The 19,189-nt window shown below is 47.4% G+C and overlaps 1 protein-coding gene across 1 annotated transcript in view; it reads right to left on the reverse strand.

The window, feature by feature from the left end:
- The window catches only part of PGAP1 (post-GPI attachment to proteins inositol deacylase 1), an 896,430-nt gene that overhangs the window by 821,908 nt on the left and 55,333 nt on the right, over nt 1–19,189 (reverse strand). The window contains exon 2 of the mRNA XM_078680427.1: nt 16,337–16,490. Within this exon, the coding sequence (XP_078536553.1) occupies nt 16,337–16,490 (154 nt within the window). The remainder of the gene's footprint in view (nt 1–16,336; nt 16,491–19,189) is intronic.

A 19,189-nucleotide genomic window follows, 5' to 3' on the forward strand; every position in this document is an offset into this window, starting at 1 on the left:
TAGACTGCACTATTAAAGCCTGACAGCGCCTCCTCTAAATACTCAAGGCACCAATGCCTTATTCTCCGATGCTCCCCCTTACATCCCACCCGCGGATGCCACTGCTATAAGAGAGAATCTTCTCCGAGACTAAATCCAAATTCCAGATCCATAACTGGGGGGATCTCTATCTAAATGGCACATTTAAGGACATGTCACAACTCTTTCAAAAAACGCAAGCCTCCTCTCTGGATATATTTCTATATGTGCGGCTGAGACATCGTATTAGAGAATACACACCGTCATACCCCAAAGAACCCCCCACAGTTGCCCCACTACATCATGTATTGCGCGCCCCTGAGGCCTCACATCTGGTGTCGACCCTGTACCACTGCCTATACAGACACATTGATTATAAGCCCTGCCCAGCTCATGCCAAATGGAGCATAGAACTGGGATGTGATATCACAGACCAGCAATGGGATTATTGCTGCAAGCAAACCAAACTTGTCTCATCAAACAGCCGGCTCAGTATCACACATTATAAATTCTGACATCGAACATATTATACTCCTGCCCGACTGCACAGCTATGGCCTACAAAACCATGCACGTTGTGATAGATGCAAAACAGGTAATGCGGACTTCCTCCATTTGGCATCGTCCTGTGGGGTAGTATTCCAGCTGCTCCACGTAAATTCGTCACTTTTAGCATATTATTAGCCAGGCGTAGGGTGGCTTGTAGATGGGGCAGGGGAAGAGCTCCAAAATGTAAGGAATGGCTAGGTGTCCTGATCCTGTGGCAAGAACAGCTGAATACGTTTGCTGAATTGATTACCGCACCCTCCAGACCGCGAGCTATATGGGCTCCTCTCACCATGTACCTGATAGAACACCCACTCCCGTTGCATGCTGACACAAACTCAGTGCCTCCATAAAATGGTTGCACTAACACACATAAGACTGCAGCAACTGCTCTGTGGGATCTACAAACAATAGCCAATTGCATCGCTGTATTATTCCCTAGAGATGTCCATTAGTATTTTTCTTACAGGATGTGGCAATAATTTGCCTGCTTAAATATGGACAAGTGCCGGTGCAGGCACATCTACTCCGCCCGAAGCTCTATTGTTTTCCCGATCCTACTGCTAATTTCTCTTTCTCCCCTCACTTTAAGAGGTTAAACCATCCGCTGCTACCATTTGATTACACTAAATTATACTCCTTGTCTTCCCTACTAAATTCAAATCAGACAGTCTTTTTATAGCCGCTAAAAGAGTTTGAGGGGAGCAAAACAATGCAAAGTTATACTTTCAATTTAGTCATGCTTTTAAAGGACCACAGACTCCGACTTTCAGTTTTGTGGATGTATTATAAGCCCAAAAATAATTTAATATAAACACACCTCAATATCAGAGTATACAGATATATAACAAGCATTTGCAATGTAATAGGTCTCACGTTCTCAAGAGTTTAAGCTATTGGCATTGTAAATGACAATGGTTTTTATTTATGTTTTAAAAACCAACACATAAAATAAAGGCCTTGTCATTTACAACGCCAATAGCTCAAACTCTAGTAAATGCGAGACCTATTGCATTGCAAATGCTTATTTGTAAGATGTGGAAGACTGCATGCATTCGAGTTTGCTGCAGGTAATGGTTTTAGTAATATATGGGAAATCGACAACAAAAACCAGCCAGTCAGACTATAAACAGGCCAAGCCAGCCAAAAAAAACGCCTACACTGACCTGTCACACCAGCCTTTCTGGGACTGCCTGAAAGCCCTATAGTATAAGCCAGTCCGACATTTAAAGGTAACGATAAAAAAATCCATATTATCAAAAAAAGAGTCTGAATCTTCTATGAAGAGGGTCTGTGTGTGTATGTGTTTAAGACTGCACGGTGATCTCAGGGCAGTTGTACTGCGTGTGTGTTCAGTGACACTCCTGTGCGTGCGTTGCTCGCTCTAGCGAGTGATCTATGTGGCAGTTGTATTGCGTGTGTGTTCAGTGCCTCTCCTGTGCGTGTGGCTTGCTCTAGCGAGCGGGCTGCGGACCCGTCTCCGGCCCGCTGCCCCGGTTTCCAAGGAGCCCTGCGCGAGGCCTGCGAGCCAAGACAATGCGAGATGCTGACATATTAACCAGTTCTAGGCCTCGCCCCTGCCGCCGCCGCTAGCTTCCTGGTTCCCAACACGTCGGTGGGGATGGCTAGATAGAGTCGTCTGCGGACGCGGGAAGCCCACGGCGGACTCGGGCATGGGTATGTGAGAGGAAACCTCCTCATGACGCCTGGGGACTGCTCGAGCCCGAGTGCGTGAGAGACTGCGTCAGCAGCGTGAGAGGCGCGCGCGCAGCAGTTGAGTGCCTTAGCCGGACTCTGCCACCTGTGTGCAAGTTACCGATGTGTGCAAACCTGCCTATCCGGCTGCATCAGGATCGCTCCTGCCTGCAGTCTTGTTTCATCTACTAACATGCCACGCCAACGGTAGGACAACTGTATACATGTGTTTGTTTTCTGTGCTGTTGTATCGTACGTTACTTTGCAGGCCGCCTTGTTAACCAGGAGAAGCCCCGCGTGTGCCAGATGATGCAGAGATGACACCAGCGCAGCGACAAGAGCCCGGTGAGGTAAGAGGGGGGAGAGGGAGGGGTGGGTGTGTGTGCCTGCGTGTGTGTGCATGCGTGTGTGTGTGTGCATGCGTGAGTGTGGCTGTGTGTGTGTGTGTGCGCGCGCGCGATTGAGAGAGGTGAGAGGCTGACTTGCTGGGAATGTGGACAGGAGATGTGCACGGCGCAGGGCTGGACGTGCGCGTCCACGAGGTGAAATCGCCGAGGGAAAGCGCGTACCCTTTCCCTGTCCAACATTCCCGGCAAGTGAACAACATAAGGTCTTTTCGCTGTAAGCAGCGCTTCGCGCTGCTAACACCAGCGAGACCTAAAAATTAATACAGAGCCAAATCTACGAATATAATTCGCTGGAAACAAAAGGCATAATATGATGAACTCCAAAATTAAAATGAAACAAAGAATAGAAGCTAAGTCCAATTCTCTTTTCATTAGAGAAGACATGATAAGTATCTTTCCCTACACTGCTCTACATGGAAATCCTACCTATGTCCCAGAGTCTATCCAAAAGGTGTCAGCACGTGTTGAATTCCTAACAAGTGCTCACATCAATTGGGTCTGATAGCTTAAAGCTATGGAGCTCGTTCTAGGATGCTCCTTCTCCTCCGAAATAAGCAGAAGTCTCTCGAATGGGTCCCTGCGCATCATACAAAAAGGCAATGTTCAACCCACAATACGTCATAAATTAAACGTTTCCATTTGCAACATTTTAGTAGGTTTCCACAGGAGCTCTAATTAAATGTGTTCAATGTTCAGTGGCCTTGGGTTTCAGATAGGCCAGGCACGAAAGGCGTCCTCCCTTTTTCACCTTCCAGCCTTCTTCAAAGACATTCCGGGTATCTCCTTAAATCTAAGAATAACGAGGTTGAATTCCTGCACCTGCCATAGGATGAGAACATACTGTCTCCTAACACAAAAAGGATTAATTTAATTATAATTCTTGAGCAATCCAAGGAGAAACGAAACTTAAAACAACTTGCAGTTTGCGCCTACAATTCAGGCAACTTAAACTAGACACGAATTACATTGCACAAATAATATTTCATCCTGAAAATTATACATACAGGAATTATAGGTTTGTTTAATACATACAAGGTCCTACTTAAATATGCACACTACATTTCAATGCTAAAATAACTTTGAATAAATGCATCTTAATAATTGTCAAACACTGCAAACGACAAAAATACATGTGAGTGTGTTTAAACCATGAGTATAGTGCACCCATATAATTTAAAAGAGTGCTGTAAGCGCTCTATCACAAGAAATGCTTCCTATCACTTAGCACCTTGTGACAGAACATGCAGCAGAGCGGCATCCATGGAGGAGATTTTAAAGTGTGTAAAGGAACAAGCCTCCTCTTTCAATGAAATCATCAAAATTATGGAAAATCAAAGGCAAAGAATGGATGTGATATGTTTATGTACATTAACAGTAACAGCTTACAATTCTCGCGGGGGTACTGTAAAATATAAATAAAACATACCTGATCCCGGTCCCGCGCCGCCTCTGCTCCTGGGCCGGTCCGGAACAGGCATAGGCATGCTCCCTCCCCTCCTGTAGCCAATCACAACGCTGCAATGGCAGCATTGAAATTGGTGCGGACTCCTGGGCAGCGCCCAGCTGGGCACCTGTTGGGAGGCCATTTTCTCTATGTATAGAGAAAATGTAGAGTGCCATTACTGCTTTGGTCAGCCCCAGGGTCAGGGCACTCAGAGTGGTGCAAACCAATCTTACCTAACCCGCCCACCCGCCCGCCCTAACCTGGCATAACCTCCTGTCCACCCCCAACCAGGCATACCTATGCAGTCTGCATTCTCGCAGCACGAGAAGCAGAATATAAAATGGCATTTAAAATACCATTTTATTTTCTGCTTCTCGCACTGCAAGAAAGCAGTGGGGCGGCGCTCCACCGCCCTAATGGAGGAACCGCCCCTAGTAATGTCCAATGTCATTGATCATGCTCGTCATTCTCAAGCTGGTATGTGACCTCTGCTTCTCCCTTTTGGCTTGGGTTCTGGCTTCAAAAACGTCCATAAACTTTACTACCTTGATGTTCAGCTGAGTAAATTCAGGATTCAATGCCGCAAAAATTGCATGCCTTCATGTTCGAACAGATGCCTGGTTAAAAGCGCCTGCAGCATCCTCCAGCGGTCTGATAGAATTGCCAGGTAGAGACAGAGGATATGCATTAAGATTTATTTCCCCGCGCAACAAAGTCTGCCGTTTGTATTTGCCGGTTTTAGTCAGAGGGGTAGTTGATCTAGATTTGGCTGAATACCAAAGCGAAGGCGCATACATTTAAATTGGTGAGAGAATCCCTGATCAAAATATGCTTATGGCTTTAGAGTCGTAAGAGTTAATACTTTGTCATGCATGGGAGCGCTTTGCCAGGTTCTCTTTGTCTTCTAGTGTAGAAAGAAATGTGGCAGATTAAGGATTTCTTTTTACTTGGCAAGTGAGGTCCTGGTACACCACAGTTTGGAGGCTTGCAAAGCATCACAGACACTTCATCTGAAAGTGGATTTTGAGTTTGGCTGGTTTATTTCCAGCAAGACGCGTGCTGCTAATGTGTTGTCCTTTTGCAGTCTAAATCTGAAGATTTTATTCAAATAAACCTAGACGGCCGGCTCCAAGCTCACATGCATTTCCAGCAAACGTTTATGCTTCACCACAACCTTTTAGTGGCTTAATTTTTCATTCAAAAGGCAACCTTGAGAAGTGATTAGAAATAAATTACAGAGAACAGTGCAAGCTTACATGCATTTACATCAGAACCGTTGTTTAAACCACAAAACATTAATATTTAGGAAAATGTATTAAAACCATGCAGCCTTGAAAGATGGTTTTGTGAACTGTTCAAACACAAATGGTGTGTGGGAAGATTTAAGTGGAGAACCAGCACACAAGGGTGAGACATAATAAACAAATACTCTTGCAGGAGTGCTGAAGAAAAAGAAAATATAGTTCCTTGCATGAAAGCAGTGGAAGGATACATACAAGTCATCCAATGAAAAGGATGGTAAAGAAACTATGCTCCAAAGGAGAGACGAACACAATAAGAGGAAGGAAAGACATACAATTAGAAGCAAGCAAAAAAAAAACAAGCTAGATTGGCTGAAATCACACTGTATGTTTTGGTATGATCCACAAGAAATGTCTCATAAACACACATCTAAAAGCTGACTGTCGGCAAGACCTAAAAAAAATGCAGTTGTCACTTGAAATATTTTTATTTTTATCTGTGCAGGACTAAATCCAAGGTTAAACAAGCACTGGCAAAGCCTATAGGTCTCGCCTTTGGGACCTATTACCTTTGCTAATGGTTCTAGCCATGTTGTACAGAATCCCCAATACTGTGCAGTATGGCTTTAACAAAAGAAAAAGAAGCTGGGGGCGTGGCTAAGCGGCCGTGAAGAATGGCCGCTGCTTGAACGGGCTCTTCCCGACCTGAGGCAATAAACTGTCCTGCAGCCTGCTTACCCGGACACTAGCCCTCCCGTGGTGTCCGCCGGGCTAGCTGGCACCCCCGTGGAGGCTGTGAGTCGATCGGCTGGCGGGCGGCTTACCGTTTCCTTGACGTTCGGGCGCTCGGCAGAGGAGGCGCCCGAGCGAGATAAGATGGCGGCCCGATGCGCTAGGAGGAGCGCGATCCCCAGGGCCCTTGGACATCTCCTGGCGACTTCCCCCCTCCGCCGGGTTGGTCGTGGAGGGGGGCTTGGCTGCGCTGAGCACTGCAGGGGCTCCGCTTTAAAACTGGAGGGGCGATGACCCGCTCGCCGCTACTGATTGAGGCGGGAGAGACGGCCCCGGGGCACAGAGCAACTTTAGGCCCCGGCTTTGCGGCCTGCCTGCGGGTGGGCGGAGCGACGGCGGAGAGACATCGCAACAGCGGGGGTGACAGGCGACATGGACTGCGCTGCCCCCCGCGGCCTGCATATCGCGCCCCGGAGCCTGCATGGTCCAAGACCTCCTGGTGTCCCCTGGAAGTGCTCCGTCTGGATCTGGACGGCGTCTTGGAAAACGACCCCTTGGCAGTGACTGAGACGCATTGTGGCACCGGGGCACTGCTGAGGCCCGCTGGGCGACGAACGGAGCCCCTATTTTGTCCTCTCCTCCCCCGCCTTGCTCAGAACGAACCCGGCTGGACTGTTAGGCGGAGACTTGTTTGACCCCTTCCCCTCCCCCTTCTTGGTGAACTGTACGGTGCTGGGGCTGTGTCGAACAGCTAAGGGACCTGAGGGAGTGAGGTGTACCCGCCGGCGAGCGGTCTGAAGAGAGACACGACGCTTATTATTATTTCGATCCCAGAAGCCGGTGGCAGCGCGTTGAAGCGCTTTCTTTGTCGCGTTTCCTCGGCTACCCTGTTGCGGGGGTGAAAATGGCGACGGGCAACAGGAGCTCCAAGAATAATGGCCAGGCACGGCTGTCAAAATATGCGTGTCAGCAGGGTGGAGAGAAAGTCGAATCGCCCAAACCGGACAAAGACAGAGCGAAGGGGTCGTCTCCACAACCGAAGGAACCCATGCTCCATGATGTTCTGGCAGCTATCGGGGAAATGCGCACATCTATGGATTCAGTAATGACAGAGGTGTCGCTGCTGCGTGCAGATTTCAAGCAGACGAATGTAAAAGTGCGTGAACTCAAGGTGGTAACGGCGGCACTCCAGGAAGATACCTCCGAGCTTCAACGCCAAATGTCGGACATGGATAAAAGACAGACTCGTATGGCACAGCAGCTCGATGACTACGAAGGGAGGGCCCGTCGCAATAACGTTCGAATTCTTGGGGTTCTGGAAAAAACGGAGGGGCCGGCGACCGACCTTTATGTGGAGGAGTTAATCACAAAGCATTTGAAGCCCAAGTCGCTGTCTGCATACTTCTCCAAAGAACGGGCCCATAGAGTGCCGGGCGGGAGGCCTAAAGTAGGGGCCCCTCCCAGACTTATTATTGCCAGAGTCTTTAATTTTCGGGACCGTGGCAATATTCTCCAAACTGCTAGAGAAGGCCCCCCGCTAAAGATTGACAACTACGAGGTCTCTTTCTTCCCGGATTTCACGGCTCAGGTCCAGGCGCAGCAACGAAGCTTTCAGGCGGTGAAACAGGAACTGCGGGGCAGAGACATCAAGTACGCGATGCTATTTCCAGCGAAATTGAGAGTCGAGAGGGATGGTAAATCCTGTTTTTTTGATTCGCCGGAGGCAATCTGGGACTGGCTTGACGGATGGACTAAAGTCGGAGGTAAACCAGATAGACGCCGCGGTGCACCGGAGCGGGGCCCTAGAGATGAGCCGGAGCCGACAGCGATGGAGGATCTGGGGGCCAGCGGCCTCTCTGAACAGGAGTGAGGGGCACAAGAGACTTAGGAGAGGATTGCCTTGAGGGCCACTCGCAAGTATTGGGGGGATCGAGCTGTCAGTGGGGGATGCCACTGGGAGAAGGGGATTGACTGTAGTGATTCCGGGTGTGTAATGTGGTGAACTGTATTTACTTAGACATGTTGTGACGACTTTTCATAGGCAAATAGTCTTGATAGCGGGCTGCATCGTCCTGACCTTCATTAGATATTTATGCAGAGGGTGAGGGGGGGACCGATTCGCCTCTACGTAGTTAGTATGGGTGGGGGACACACAGGCACTCTGCCGGGTTGGGGGGTGGGCAAGTTTCAGTCCACAGGCAGGGGAGCAGGGAGGGGGGTGGAGGGGAGTCAGGGGGAGGTTTTAGGGGTAAGATGTTTCAGAGATATTGGTGAAAATGACTGTAATGATTATGTCCAAATTCGGATTGCATTGTTTGTGGGGGGGAAGGGTTGGTTGCACTCTGTTTTGTGCTTTGGTTTTGGACAGTACTTCAAGAATGCAAGTGATTACATGGGGGGACTGCTGCTGAGCTTTCAGGGATGTTTTACTCATGATGGCGGACGGGGTCTTGGCTGACAGAACAACAACTGATAGTGCCCCGATTGTGACTCCAATACCTCCCCTGACCCTACTCACCTGGAATGTACGAGGTCTAGGGGATAAAATCAAAAGGGGGCTGGTGCTACAGTATGTGCGTAGGGCAGCCCCAACACTGGTACTACTACAGGAAACCCATCTAGTGGGGTCGACATGTAAGGCCTTGGATCGATGGGGGTACACGATGGTAGTACACTCTGAGTTCTCCTCCGGTTCTAGGGGCGTGGGAATCCTGATGCCTAGGAGTTCCCCCGTGGTGGTGCAGCAGGTATGGAAGGATGCAGGCGGGAAATTTGCAGCAATTTCCTGCCTATGGGAAGGGAAAAGATTTAATGTGGTATCAGTGTACATTCCCCCTGCCCTGCACTCAATAGCACTCCCCGCCCTCAGTGCGTTTCTGCTCGCGCTCCCAGAGGGTGAACTCATATTGGGCGGAGACTTTAATGCAATTCTTGATGTAGGACTTGACCGCCATCCCAACAGGATGACAGGGATGAACAAGCCGAGGCTGAAAGGTTATGTAGAAGCTATGGGTCTTACGGATGGGTGGAGGTTCAGGCACCCCGGGGAGCGTGGCTATACCTTTTACTCAGGGGTACACAATAGTCTTTCTCGTATTGACCATTTCTTTGTGTCTACCGACTGTTTGTCACACATACTGGATGTAAAGATATGACCGAGGGGTATCTCAGATCATTCCCCGCTTTTCATGGTATACACCTCACATGTAAAAACCCGTAGGCGAATTTTTCCGATCTCACCCCACTATTTACAGATTTCTAAAATTAGACGGGACCTGGTTGCGACTACAACAAGTTATTTCCAAGAAAATGTCACTTCTGTGGACTCCCCTGGGGTCCTCTGGGAAGCATATAAAACGGTGCTAAGAGGGCAGGCGATAGCTTCCATAACAGGCCACAAGCGGACGGTACAGGAAGACCTGGTAACATTAGAGCGTGACCTAGCCTTTTCGCAGGCCCAGCACGATCTAGCTCCTACAGAGGAGGCGCAGCGTCAATTACGCCTTAAACAGGCGGAATTCACGGAGTATCAGCGGGCGCAGGTCCGACAAAGGCTTTTATGCACTTAGCATATTGTGTACGAAGTAGGCGATAAGGCAGGGAGGCTTCTAGCGTGGCTTGACAAAAAAGACAGGGCTCGGAAGACAATAGCACAGCTCCGTTCCGCCGATGGTGAGATGCATACTTCCCCCTCGAACATAGTTAACACTTTGGCTGACTACTTTGAGGCGGTTTACACATCCTCTTCAGATATGACTTCTGAGGAGGCACAGACCTACATTAAAGATATTAAGATGCCTTCCCTCTTCGAGGAGGACGCTGTTCTTCTGGAGTCTGACTTTACAATAGACGAGGTCGTAAGCACTATCCATTCCCTGCAGTCGGGTAAGGCTGCAGGGCCAAATGGTATCCCGATAGAACTATACAAGCACGTCTCGGATCATATAGCTCTGCATCTATTGCAAATGTTTACTGATAGTTTGGCCGTGGGGGAACTACCCGGGGACCAACGGACTGCAACGATTATAGCTGTACCAAAACCCGGTAAGCCCCCAGACGATTGCACGTCATATCGCCCTATTTCGCTATTGAATGCAGAAGCCAAAATACTAGCCAAAATGATCGCTGCCAATGGCCATATTTCCGGGGATTTCCGGCTGGGTCGTGGTACGCGTCAGGGATGCCCCCTGTCGCCTCGGTTGTTTGCGTTGATTCTGGAACCATTGGCAGCGTGGATACTGAATCATGGGAGGACAGCATATCGTTATATGCTGACGATATTCTTCTCTACTGGACTCGTCCCAGGCGTTCTCTCATGGTCCTCCTGGACATCTGTAATATTTTTGGGAGGGCTTCTGGATACACCATCAACTGGGCCAATTCGGTATTGTTTGTCCTCAAAGGGCCCCCACCAACCTTCCAGAACGACTGCCCTTTGAGGGTTACTGAAGGACCATTCAAATGTTTGGGAGTGTGGGTGACACCGAATCGGGAGCTTTTCTATAGCCATAATTTGCTGCCTCCACTGGAGCGACTTCGTACGGATGTGAGGCATTGGCATACCCTACCGCTAACCCTGCTCGGAAAAGCCGCTTTATTTAAAATGATGATGCTGCCACGGTTTCTGTATATCCTAGAGAACACCCCATTCCTGGTGCCACCGAAATACTTTCAGACCATAAAAGCATTGGTCGCGGGCCTACTCTGGGGGGACAAACCTCCACATATTTCCCGACTAAAGTTGGTACGGAGCTGGTACGACGGAGGCATCGCGCTTCCTGATGTTCAGTTATATTACTGGGCTTCGCAACTCAAGATCGTGAATCACTGGCTCCATGCCCCGCAGACAGAGCCTGCGTACAAAGCGGACAGATATGACCTGGGGGGTGGAGGAGTGATGACCGCGCTCTACGATCCCCGGAGTGTAGCAGCCCTGGTGGGCCCTACGGCCCATACGGTGCAGCTCTGGCACATGGCGTCAATGCGTCTCAAATGTCAGAACATGATCACGCAGATGACACCACTTTGGGCGTCACGCCGCCTTGGCCGTCTTTGTAATAGTAGGGCATTTGAGGCCTGGGACCGCATAGGTATCTCGATGATTGGAGACATATATAGACGAGGCTAGGTCCTTACTTTTGACCAACTAGCGGAACAGTTCGCCCTGGTGGAGACAGAACGTTTCCGCTATCTGCAAATCACTCATGCCCTGCGGTCCGTACTCCCGGCAGAGGGAAAACTACCCGAATCCACTCCCCTGGAGGATAGACTACTTACGGAACACATGCTCCATAAGGCGACCTCACTGGTTTATCGTAAGCTAATTAATAATATGCCTGACACTATGGATAGACTTAAAACAGCCTGGGGGACAGATCTGGGCGAGCTTGACGAATCAGATTGGCAGACCGCGCTATCCACCCCTCGGGAGGTTGCTGTGTCATCACGGCTCAGACTGATACAATTAAAAGTCCTACACAGAACTTACTACACTAGGGTCACGCTACATAAGATAGGCAGAGCTGCACACCAATATTGCCTTAGAGGCTGCAGAGAAGAGGGAACGTTTTTTTACCATACTGTCTGGGAATGCCCTGTGATTGCTAGCTATTGGACCAAGGTACTGCGTACTATATCCCAGGTGATTCATGTCTGGTTGCTTCCTGAGCCGAGACGGTGTCTATTGAACATTTGGGAGCCGAATGACCTCAGTGGCCCCTTGCAAGCGTGGGCAACGTTAGGTATTATGTACGCTAAACAGAATGTGGCCTAGGCCTGGGGATCCGCTGTGTCTCCAGAGCTCAGAAACTGGAGCAAGGATTTGGATTCCTCAATGATTGCGGAAAGGCTGGTGTATTTACATAGGAAATGTCCGCGAAAGTGGGGGGCAATTTGGGTAAACTGGAATGAATATAGAGGGAATATTTGTGAACCACCCCAGTTGGAAAGTGATACTGATTCGGAGGATTAAAGAAGAGAGATGAGGGTAACGGGATTGTGGGGCTGCTGCGGATGAGAAGTGCTGATCGTGATGATTGTTTTCTTTTGTGAGCTCATAATGTGTCATCATCTTACCTAGGAACGATTGCTGAGTATAATGTAACCCTTGCAACTGTCCACTGTTTACTTTTATTATCAATAAAAAGTTTTAAAAAAAAGAAAAAGAAGCTTAGACGGCCTGCATGTCATTTTGTAGGTGTGCACACCAAGAATACAGGCGCCTAGAAAATTACCCAAGTGCCTTTTTTCTATTTATGGATCCAAGTTGAATGGGTAACCCCCAAAAAAAGGTAGCACATGGGGTGGGGTGCTTCTTTAACCACATGCATTTTAATCATGTTACTGTGTGAGTGGGACATCTGCAAATACGCATTCTATATTTGTTAATTAAACACTGTTTTCTGTAACTAAAAGGCGGCAGAGACAGCAGTGAGAAGAGTGCTTCCCCATTAAGAAATGGGGCTGTAACGTGACAGTTTAAAGGTTACACCCTGTTTTATACAGACATATTGATTTTGACAGCTGCCTCATAGGGTAAAAGGGTGGGGGAAATAAAAATGGGTGGGAGCAAGAAACCAGAGCAGGTAGGTAAAAGCAAGAGTGAGGCAATGCCGAGAGGAGGCAGCAACAGGGGTCTGTGGGTGGGGAGGCCAAACATGGAGGTTTTGGCAAACACAAGAAAGAACAAGAGCACACCTTACGTGGAGGGGGCAGAAGCACCTGGACAAAAAGGAATGGAGTGGGGGGATAAGCATACGAGGGCAGAGGCAGAAGCGCACAGGCAGGAAGCACAACAGATGGGAAAACTTACACGAGGTAGACAGAAGAAAAATGTACGCTATCTCGTAGAGTGCTTAAATTTAAACATATATAAGCATTGAAAAAGCTATAAATAAATGAACCTGCTTTCCCTGCTTTTTTAATTAAAAATAGAAAATGTAATTTAAAAAAAAAAAAACTGTGGTTCATTGTCCACATGATAGGTGGCTGCCTTGTTGTTTTTGGCAGCGTCAGAAGCGTCATGTCCGCCCCTGTTTTCGACAGCGAGTGCAGCAGGGAAAGTTCACCTTCAACTCTTCACAGAAGTATCCAACCTGGACCCCTGCAATGATTAACCCCCAGGCACCGAAGCATGGCAGCAGCGGGGTTTCCAAGAACTTGATTCACAACAAGGTCTGACTGCACCAGGACAAAATCAAGTGCTGCATCATCGATAACGCGTTACTGAGAGGAATACTTGAGTGTGGCACTTTTTTTAATTTCGAACATATTTACAGTAGTCCTTGTGCAACCATGTGTTATCTTCTTTTCAGTTTCACACGTAATAATTTAACAGGTATTTCAGTCCTGCCAAGAGTCAAGCAACAGGTGTGACGCTCACGCATTTCAGTGCGGTGATCCGCATCACCGCACTGAAATGCATTGTCACGCATTTTTGCCAAGTGACAGGCGCGCCACCAGCGGCGTCTGTGCCAGCCTCTCTGCTGCTCCGAGAGAGGTGCTGGTTGCTGAGCCGAGTTCGCAAATAGTTAACCAGAGCACTCTCAGCTCTTTGGAGTGGCTGAGAGCGCTACTATGTATCTCTACACTCTGCCCAGGCAGCTGTCTGCTGTTGCCCTGGAAACAATGTATGCGGCAAATGGTGTGGCGCCAGCTAGGCGGCACGCGGCTTCAGAGACACTCATCACACACAGGGGTGGGGCAAGGCTGCCCTCTCAGCAGTCAATACTGCAGCTGTCAATCACCTCATGGGGGCCGGGATAATCCGGATGTGCCGGCGGATGTGTGGAGGAACTAGGAAGTAGGCAGAAGCAGCAGGGGAATCTGAGAGTGCAGGCGAGACTCAAGTTTCTCTCGTGCCATGGCCGCCCGCCGCAAGAGCGAGCTGGGGTCATGAAAGATCGATTCCCCCCAGCCCCCGCTAAACCTTGATGACGTGGCCGCATCGTCATTATCTGGTGAGTTAATGCTAAGTACCATGCATTGTCATTAACTGATGAGTTAATGACGATGCGTGGTACTTGGCAGGTCTACCAAATACAACAGCCGACAGAGTGACACAAATGGGTGCAGTACATTTAAGTGTGGAATGAGCGGACCTTGAGGTAGCGCAGGCGGGAACACTGCTGCAGTTTGCACCGCGTTCTGCCTGGTGACTAGGCCAGGGCCCCGTGGCGTAAGGATTTGGAGATGCTCCAGACCGTCGTTTATCTGCTACTGATAGCTACAAGTGGGGTCACTTCACTGAACAGACAGCCCTCTCTCTGTGACACAACCAGCTGCCACCCGTCGGAAGGTCGTCATATCTGCCATTCCGAGGGAGGCGGAAGAACATGGCTTTTGTAAGCACCAGGTCTTTACTCTTCTGCCACAGAGGGCTGTTGTGAAGATATGCATTGCAGAAGGGCCCAGTCGGGTTAGCTGAAATCTTTTGACAGCCTGTATGTATTTCCAGACACTCGGCAGGAAGCTTTCATTGAGGTCGTGACTCAGTCATTAAACTGTGCTGCTGCGCACTATTTGAAGTCAATGGGGCCCGCGGCCGCTGCGGATTGGTGCCAGGTACCAGCAGCCTGGCTGCCCTGTCACTGCAGTCCAGCACAGCAGCTAAGTGAGAATGCTGCTGTGAAAGTTCATCGAGTCCTCGCCTCTTGAACCGCGCTACCTATTGCTATTCGCAGATTTGCCCGTCCTCCATGCTCCTTCACCATCTATTGGTATTCGCTAACAATCAGCGAGCAGTCAGCGAGCAGTGACACAACACAGCACTGACAAGTACCAGCGTCGTTGGCGTTTGCAGAGGAGAGCTGGGGGCATCACACCCTCGAGAAGTAGACCACTGAGCGGGCAATGTGCTGTCTGTCACCAGTCATGAGTGAAACTCTGTAACGTGGAACGAGGGGGGCAGTGACATCGACTATGCATTGTTGGGGTAAGTGTCACTAAGCACAAGTTACATTACACAAGGTCACTCATTTTTTCAGTTTCTGTCTTTCTGCCCGTGTTTGTAATGGTCAGTGCCAATTCACCCATACCTTTATGCCCCATTCATGTGTCCCTACATTTTGTTGTGAGTTCCCTGTGACTTTCTACCCCGTATCTGCCTTAAGTTGTAGGGTTTCTCATTCGTGAATGGATGTAGTTTGTGATATTTATGCGTTTCCCTTGTCTTCATTACTTCATTTTGCTCGTGAGAAAGTGTCACTCATATTGGTTGAAATGTCACTCATAATAACACTGAAATTATGAAAATGTCACACACTGCAATGTGAAACCTTGGCAGCTATGGTATTTACAAATAAAAACACACCCCGACCACGCTCGGCGAGCATCGTTCACAGAAGCAGAGTACTTAGAGTCTCTTGCTTCAGCCTCCAGGGCGAGCAGGAGGAGCACCATGGGCACCAGAAGACCCTTCAGCGCCACGTAAACAAAGGGTAAATTTTATTTTTGAAATCCATTGTTGTGCATCTGGGAGGGGTGGTGGGAGCGGGTAAGGAGACTGGTGGGTGCGGGCAAGCAGGGTGGTGGGAGGGAGTTGCGGCGACCGCAAAAGACAAAGCAAAACATTCTTCCACAAGTAGAAAAGAAAGAAAATAGTGCAGATAAACAACCTGATGAGCGCTTAAGTGTAAGGCCACTTGTAATAGGACCAGTCCGTGGGAGTAAACAAGAGGCATAAGGGCGGGATAATGAGGGAAGATTTAGCCACTGGTAAGCAGGCATTTTAGAAGGATGATCGAAGCAGCCAATCAGAAGCGATGGGCGGACTTACAGCCCACAGTGTAGAGACAGCAGGTCTCGCAGCGCAGCACCTGCGCTACTTAGGCTCGACCAAAAAAACAAAAGTAGTGACTTGGTCATAAAGCTGTCTATATTTAGTTATGCCATTTAAAAGTTTCAGAGCAACCACCAATCAACAAGACATATACTGAGAATAGCGATTGCCACATTGCACAATTTACTTTGCTATCCAATGTACTTGATTGCTTTATAGAGTACTTGAAATAATATATTTTATAAGCCTACTCTGTAGTGTATAATATCAGTATGAAATAGAGCTTGCAGCTGTACAAAAGTATCCTTCACTCTAAGGGCAAGATTAGGTTATTAGAAAGGAACATACGATTTAAAACATATTAGTAACTTGGATTATTCACATTTTTATTTAGAATATAATATTTCTTCTTATGATAAAAACATGTAAGGGTATATCTTTTGCATGATAGGTTATTCATAAGTGAACTGAATTACCTTGCTTGTAGCTTCCAGCGTTCCCAGGGAGAAAAAGTATTGGAATTCCAGTTAATATCAGATTTTTGTTCTCTTCTGCATATGTTCCTTCTCCATACAGGTATAATTCGTACATTGGATATTGTCTTGCAACTTTCTTTGGAAGTTTAATTTTCTGCAATGTGAAATACAGAAAATTAGACTTCCAATACATTTTTAGACAACCTGAAAAACATATCACTTTTTTATAGACCTATGTATTTCCAAACATTTTCTCGAATAATAACATTCACTCCAAGGAAGGAAAAAGTATACCTTTTAACACTGTCATTGAAGGCACATACGGTTTTCACTGATCACACAGCTCCATGCCCACCATATCATCGTCACAGAAAACACTGACTGACCCGTTACAGATCATATTTTCACTCCTGAAATTTCTGACATCTGATGTTACAGTTTGCCAAACTTTTTCCTGAAAATGGGGAACTATATAGTCCTCAAAATGGTGCATCTCTCTGTGATGCACTCTACTCAACTACATTAAAACACAGAGCTTTTAATAAGTTTTTCAACTGAGCATTTGTACACACTTCAACCACATACAATAAAAGCTATTACTTTTATCAGGGAATATACATTTGGTAAATTAAAAAGAGCCCAATGCACAAAGAGTCTTCACCATCCTCCCATTAAATATATCTGTACGGTTGCTAATTCACAGGCATAATTATAGCAACCCTCAAGAATCACAGAATTCATGACAGTTGGCTAACCCTTTTCCCTTCTCATTCTTCAACATTTATTAGCAAGTCCTCTCCACTCCTTTTCCGCTTCCTAGGCACGATGATATGGTTTGCGCGAGGTGGTCCTAAACTGAGTTAAGTCCAATAATTTGTCTCGTCCTTTTCAATATGTCTGACGGTCCTCTATCTCTTGCTATGGCACTTTGCTTATTTTTAGGTCGAGCTTTCGAGACCTATGATATGTACTGCGTATACGTTGGTATATACTTCTTTGTGGGCTTACTGTTTTCATTGGTTGTTTCAGTGTCCTTTAAAAATCCTTACTTGCTAGTGATCAATTTTCCTATTTGTCCCTCCTTTTCAATGCACGATGCAATGCCCCAGTACTTGTACCCTTCCACTTGTCTCATTGTAGCATTTGTTTAGGGACTACATTTCCCATTCTCTAAGAGCATTTGACTTGACCGATGTCTGCTCGTGTTACTGTTTGCCTGTGCTCAGACTTCTGTTAATGTAAACATGGCTGTAATTCTTGTTATCTCCTTACATTTGTAGTGCATTCAAATACCGAGACCAGATGCAAGATAATTTTCTTTCTGGTTTCCAGCCACTTGACTATGGTTATTTGAGTTGCCTGTGGTCACGGCCTGCAAAATGTCACAACACTGCAACATCTAGAGAAATGTAAAGCCAACACTAAATCAGAAGTTACCTAACCGACAGTAACAGCCACGAGGGAATGGAATGTGAAATTTCTACTCAAGCCATCTCTGCTGAGAGACAACGTATGCAGTCGACATAACAGTGAGGAAAGCAAGCAACTACACGACATTGGTAGCTCACTAATTGTAATCTATGAGGAAATATGCTTGCTTAATAAAAATCCTAAACATTTGAAATGGGGCTACTACTATTGTTGCCAGAGAATATGGTGAATTTGACTTTAATGGCATCTTGTGTCATAATTAGCTCTTTCTTGGTGCACAACTAATGTGCTTTGATCCTCACAAGAGCGCTATATAAAGAAAATACAATACAGTTTATCAGTAAACACTGCATCATCATTTTGTCCTCCATTATTCCATTGACCGGGATTATTTATACTATCTAATTGGATGTTTTATTTCAGCACACAACAGTCTAGATAATGTGCACATTTCTGCAGCGTGTGCTGAACCCACTGAGCCATATTCATGTCAGTGCGCTTGAAACTCACTTTGTGGACTTCACCCTGTACTATGCATTATGAAACCATCTCCCATCGTCAATTGCGTGGTGTAAATACTTTACTGGAAGTATCAACTATAATGCAATTAATGCTTTTTTTTATTGATGAGAATTCTAACAGAAAAGAAAAAAAACGAAAACCATTCACAATATATATATTTGTTAATACCTGATAAGATTAAAAACGTCTTCTTAACTCATGGCAGGAATCAATCATTTCCCACAACTTCATCCCATACAGGCGGAAAGCCTGCCAATCCCAAATGCAGATAATAAAGTGCAGTACAGAGCAGCTTTGACATAATCAAGTTAGTAAATTCAGCTTGCAGAAGGCACAAGTCTCCGACTTATCCTAAATACAGAAACTAAAGTGCAGTGCATAGCAGCTTTTACATAATTAGACCATTCACAATACAGTAGTATAGTTTGGAGTTTTGACTAGACCGGACAGTTTCAATGCAGGTCAAAAGAAGTGGTGGGCCATTGTAGGAAAGGCTGCTCTTCGAGTGACTTTTAAACGATGGATAACAACACAATCAAGCATTGGCATAGACAATATTAGAGACTGGCTGCTCGCGACTGGAGACGGATCACACCGCCATCTTGTGAGCTGCAGGACGGGCCTCTTGCTCCGCGGCAGTCCAGAGATCCCTGCGGTGATCGCTGATGACATCAGTGGTCGGATCGGACCGCAGCGCACTGACTACCCCCCCCCCAACCCCTTCCATCCCGCGAGTATGCCTCCGGTACCCCAGATTTGGCCTGGGTGGACTGATATACCGTGGTTGGGGTCGCGGGTGAGTCCTGGACGTGCGGTCATTCGCTCCCCTTCCAATAGCCTGCTGTGTGGCCTGCTACCTCCCTGCTCACCCGTGTCAGCATGCCCGATGAATCTGGGGAC

This window comes from Lissotriton helveticus, chromosome 3_1, assembly GCF_964261635.1.
Source record: "Lissotriton helveticus chromosome 3_1, aLisHel1.1, whole genome shotgun sequence".
Taxonomy (NCBI): Eukaryota; Metazoa; Chordata; class Amphibia; order Caudata; family Salamandridae; genus Lissotriton; species Lissotriton helveticus.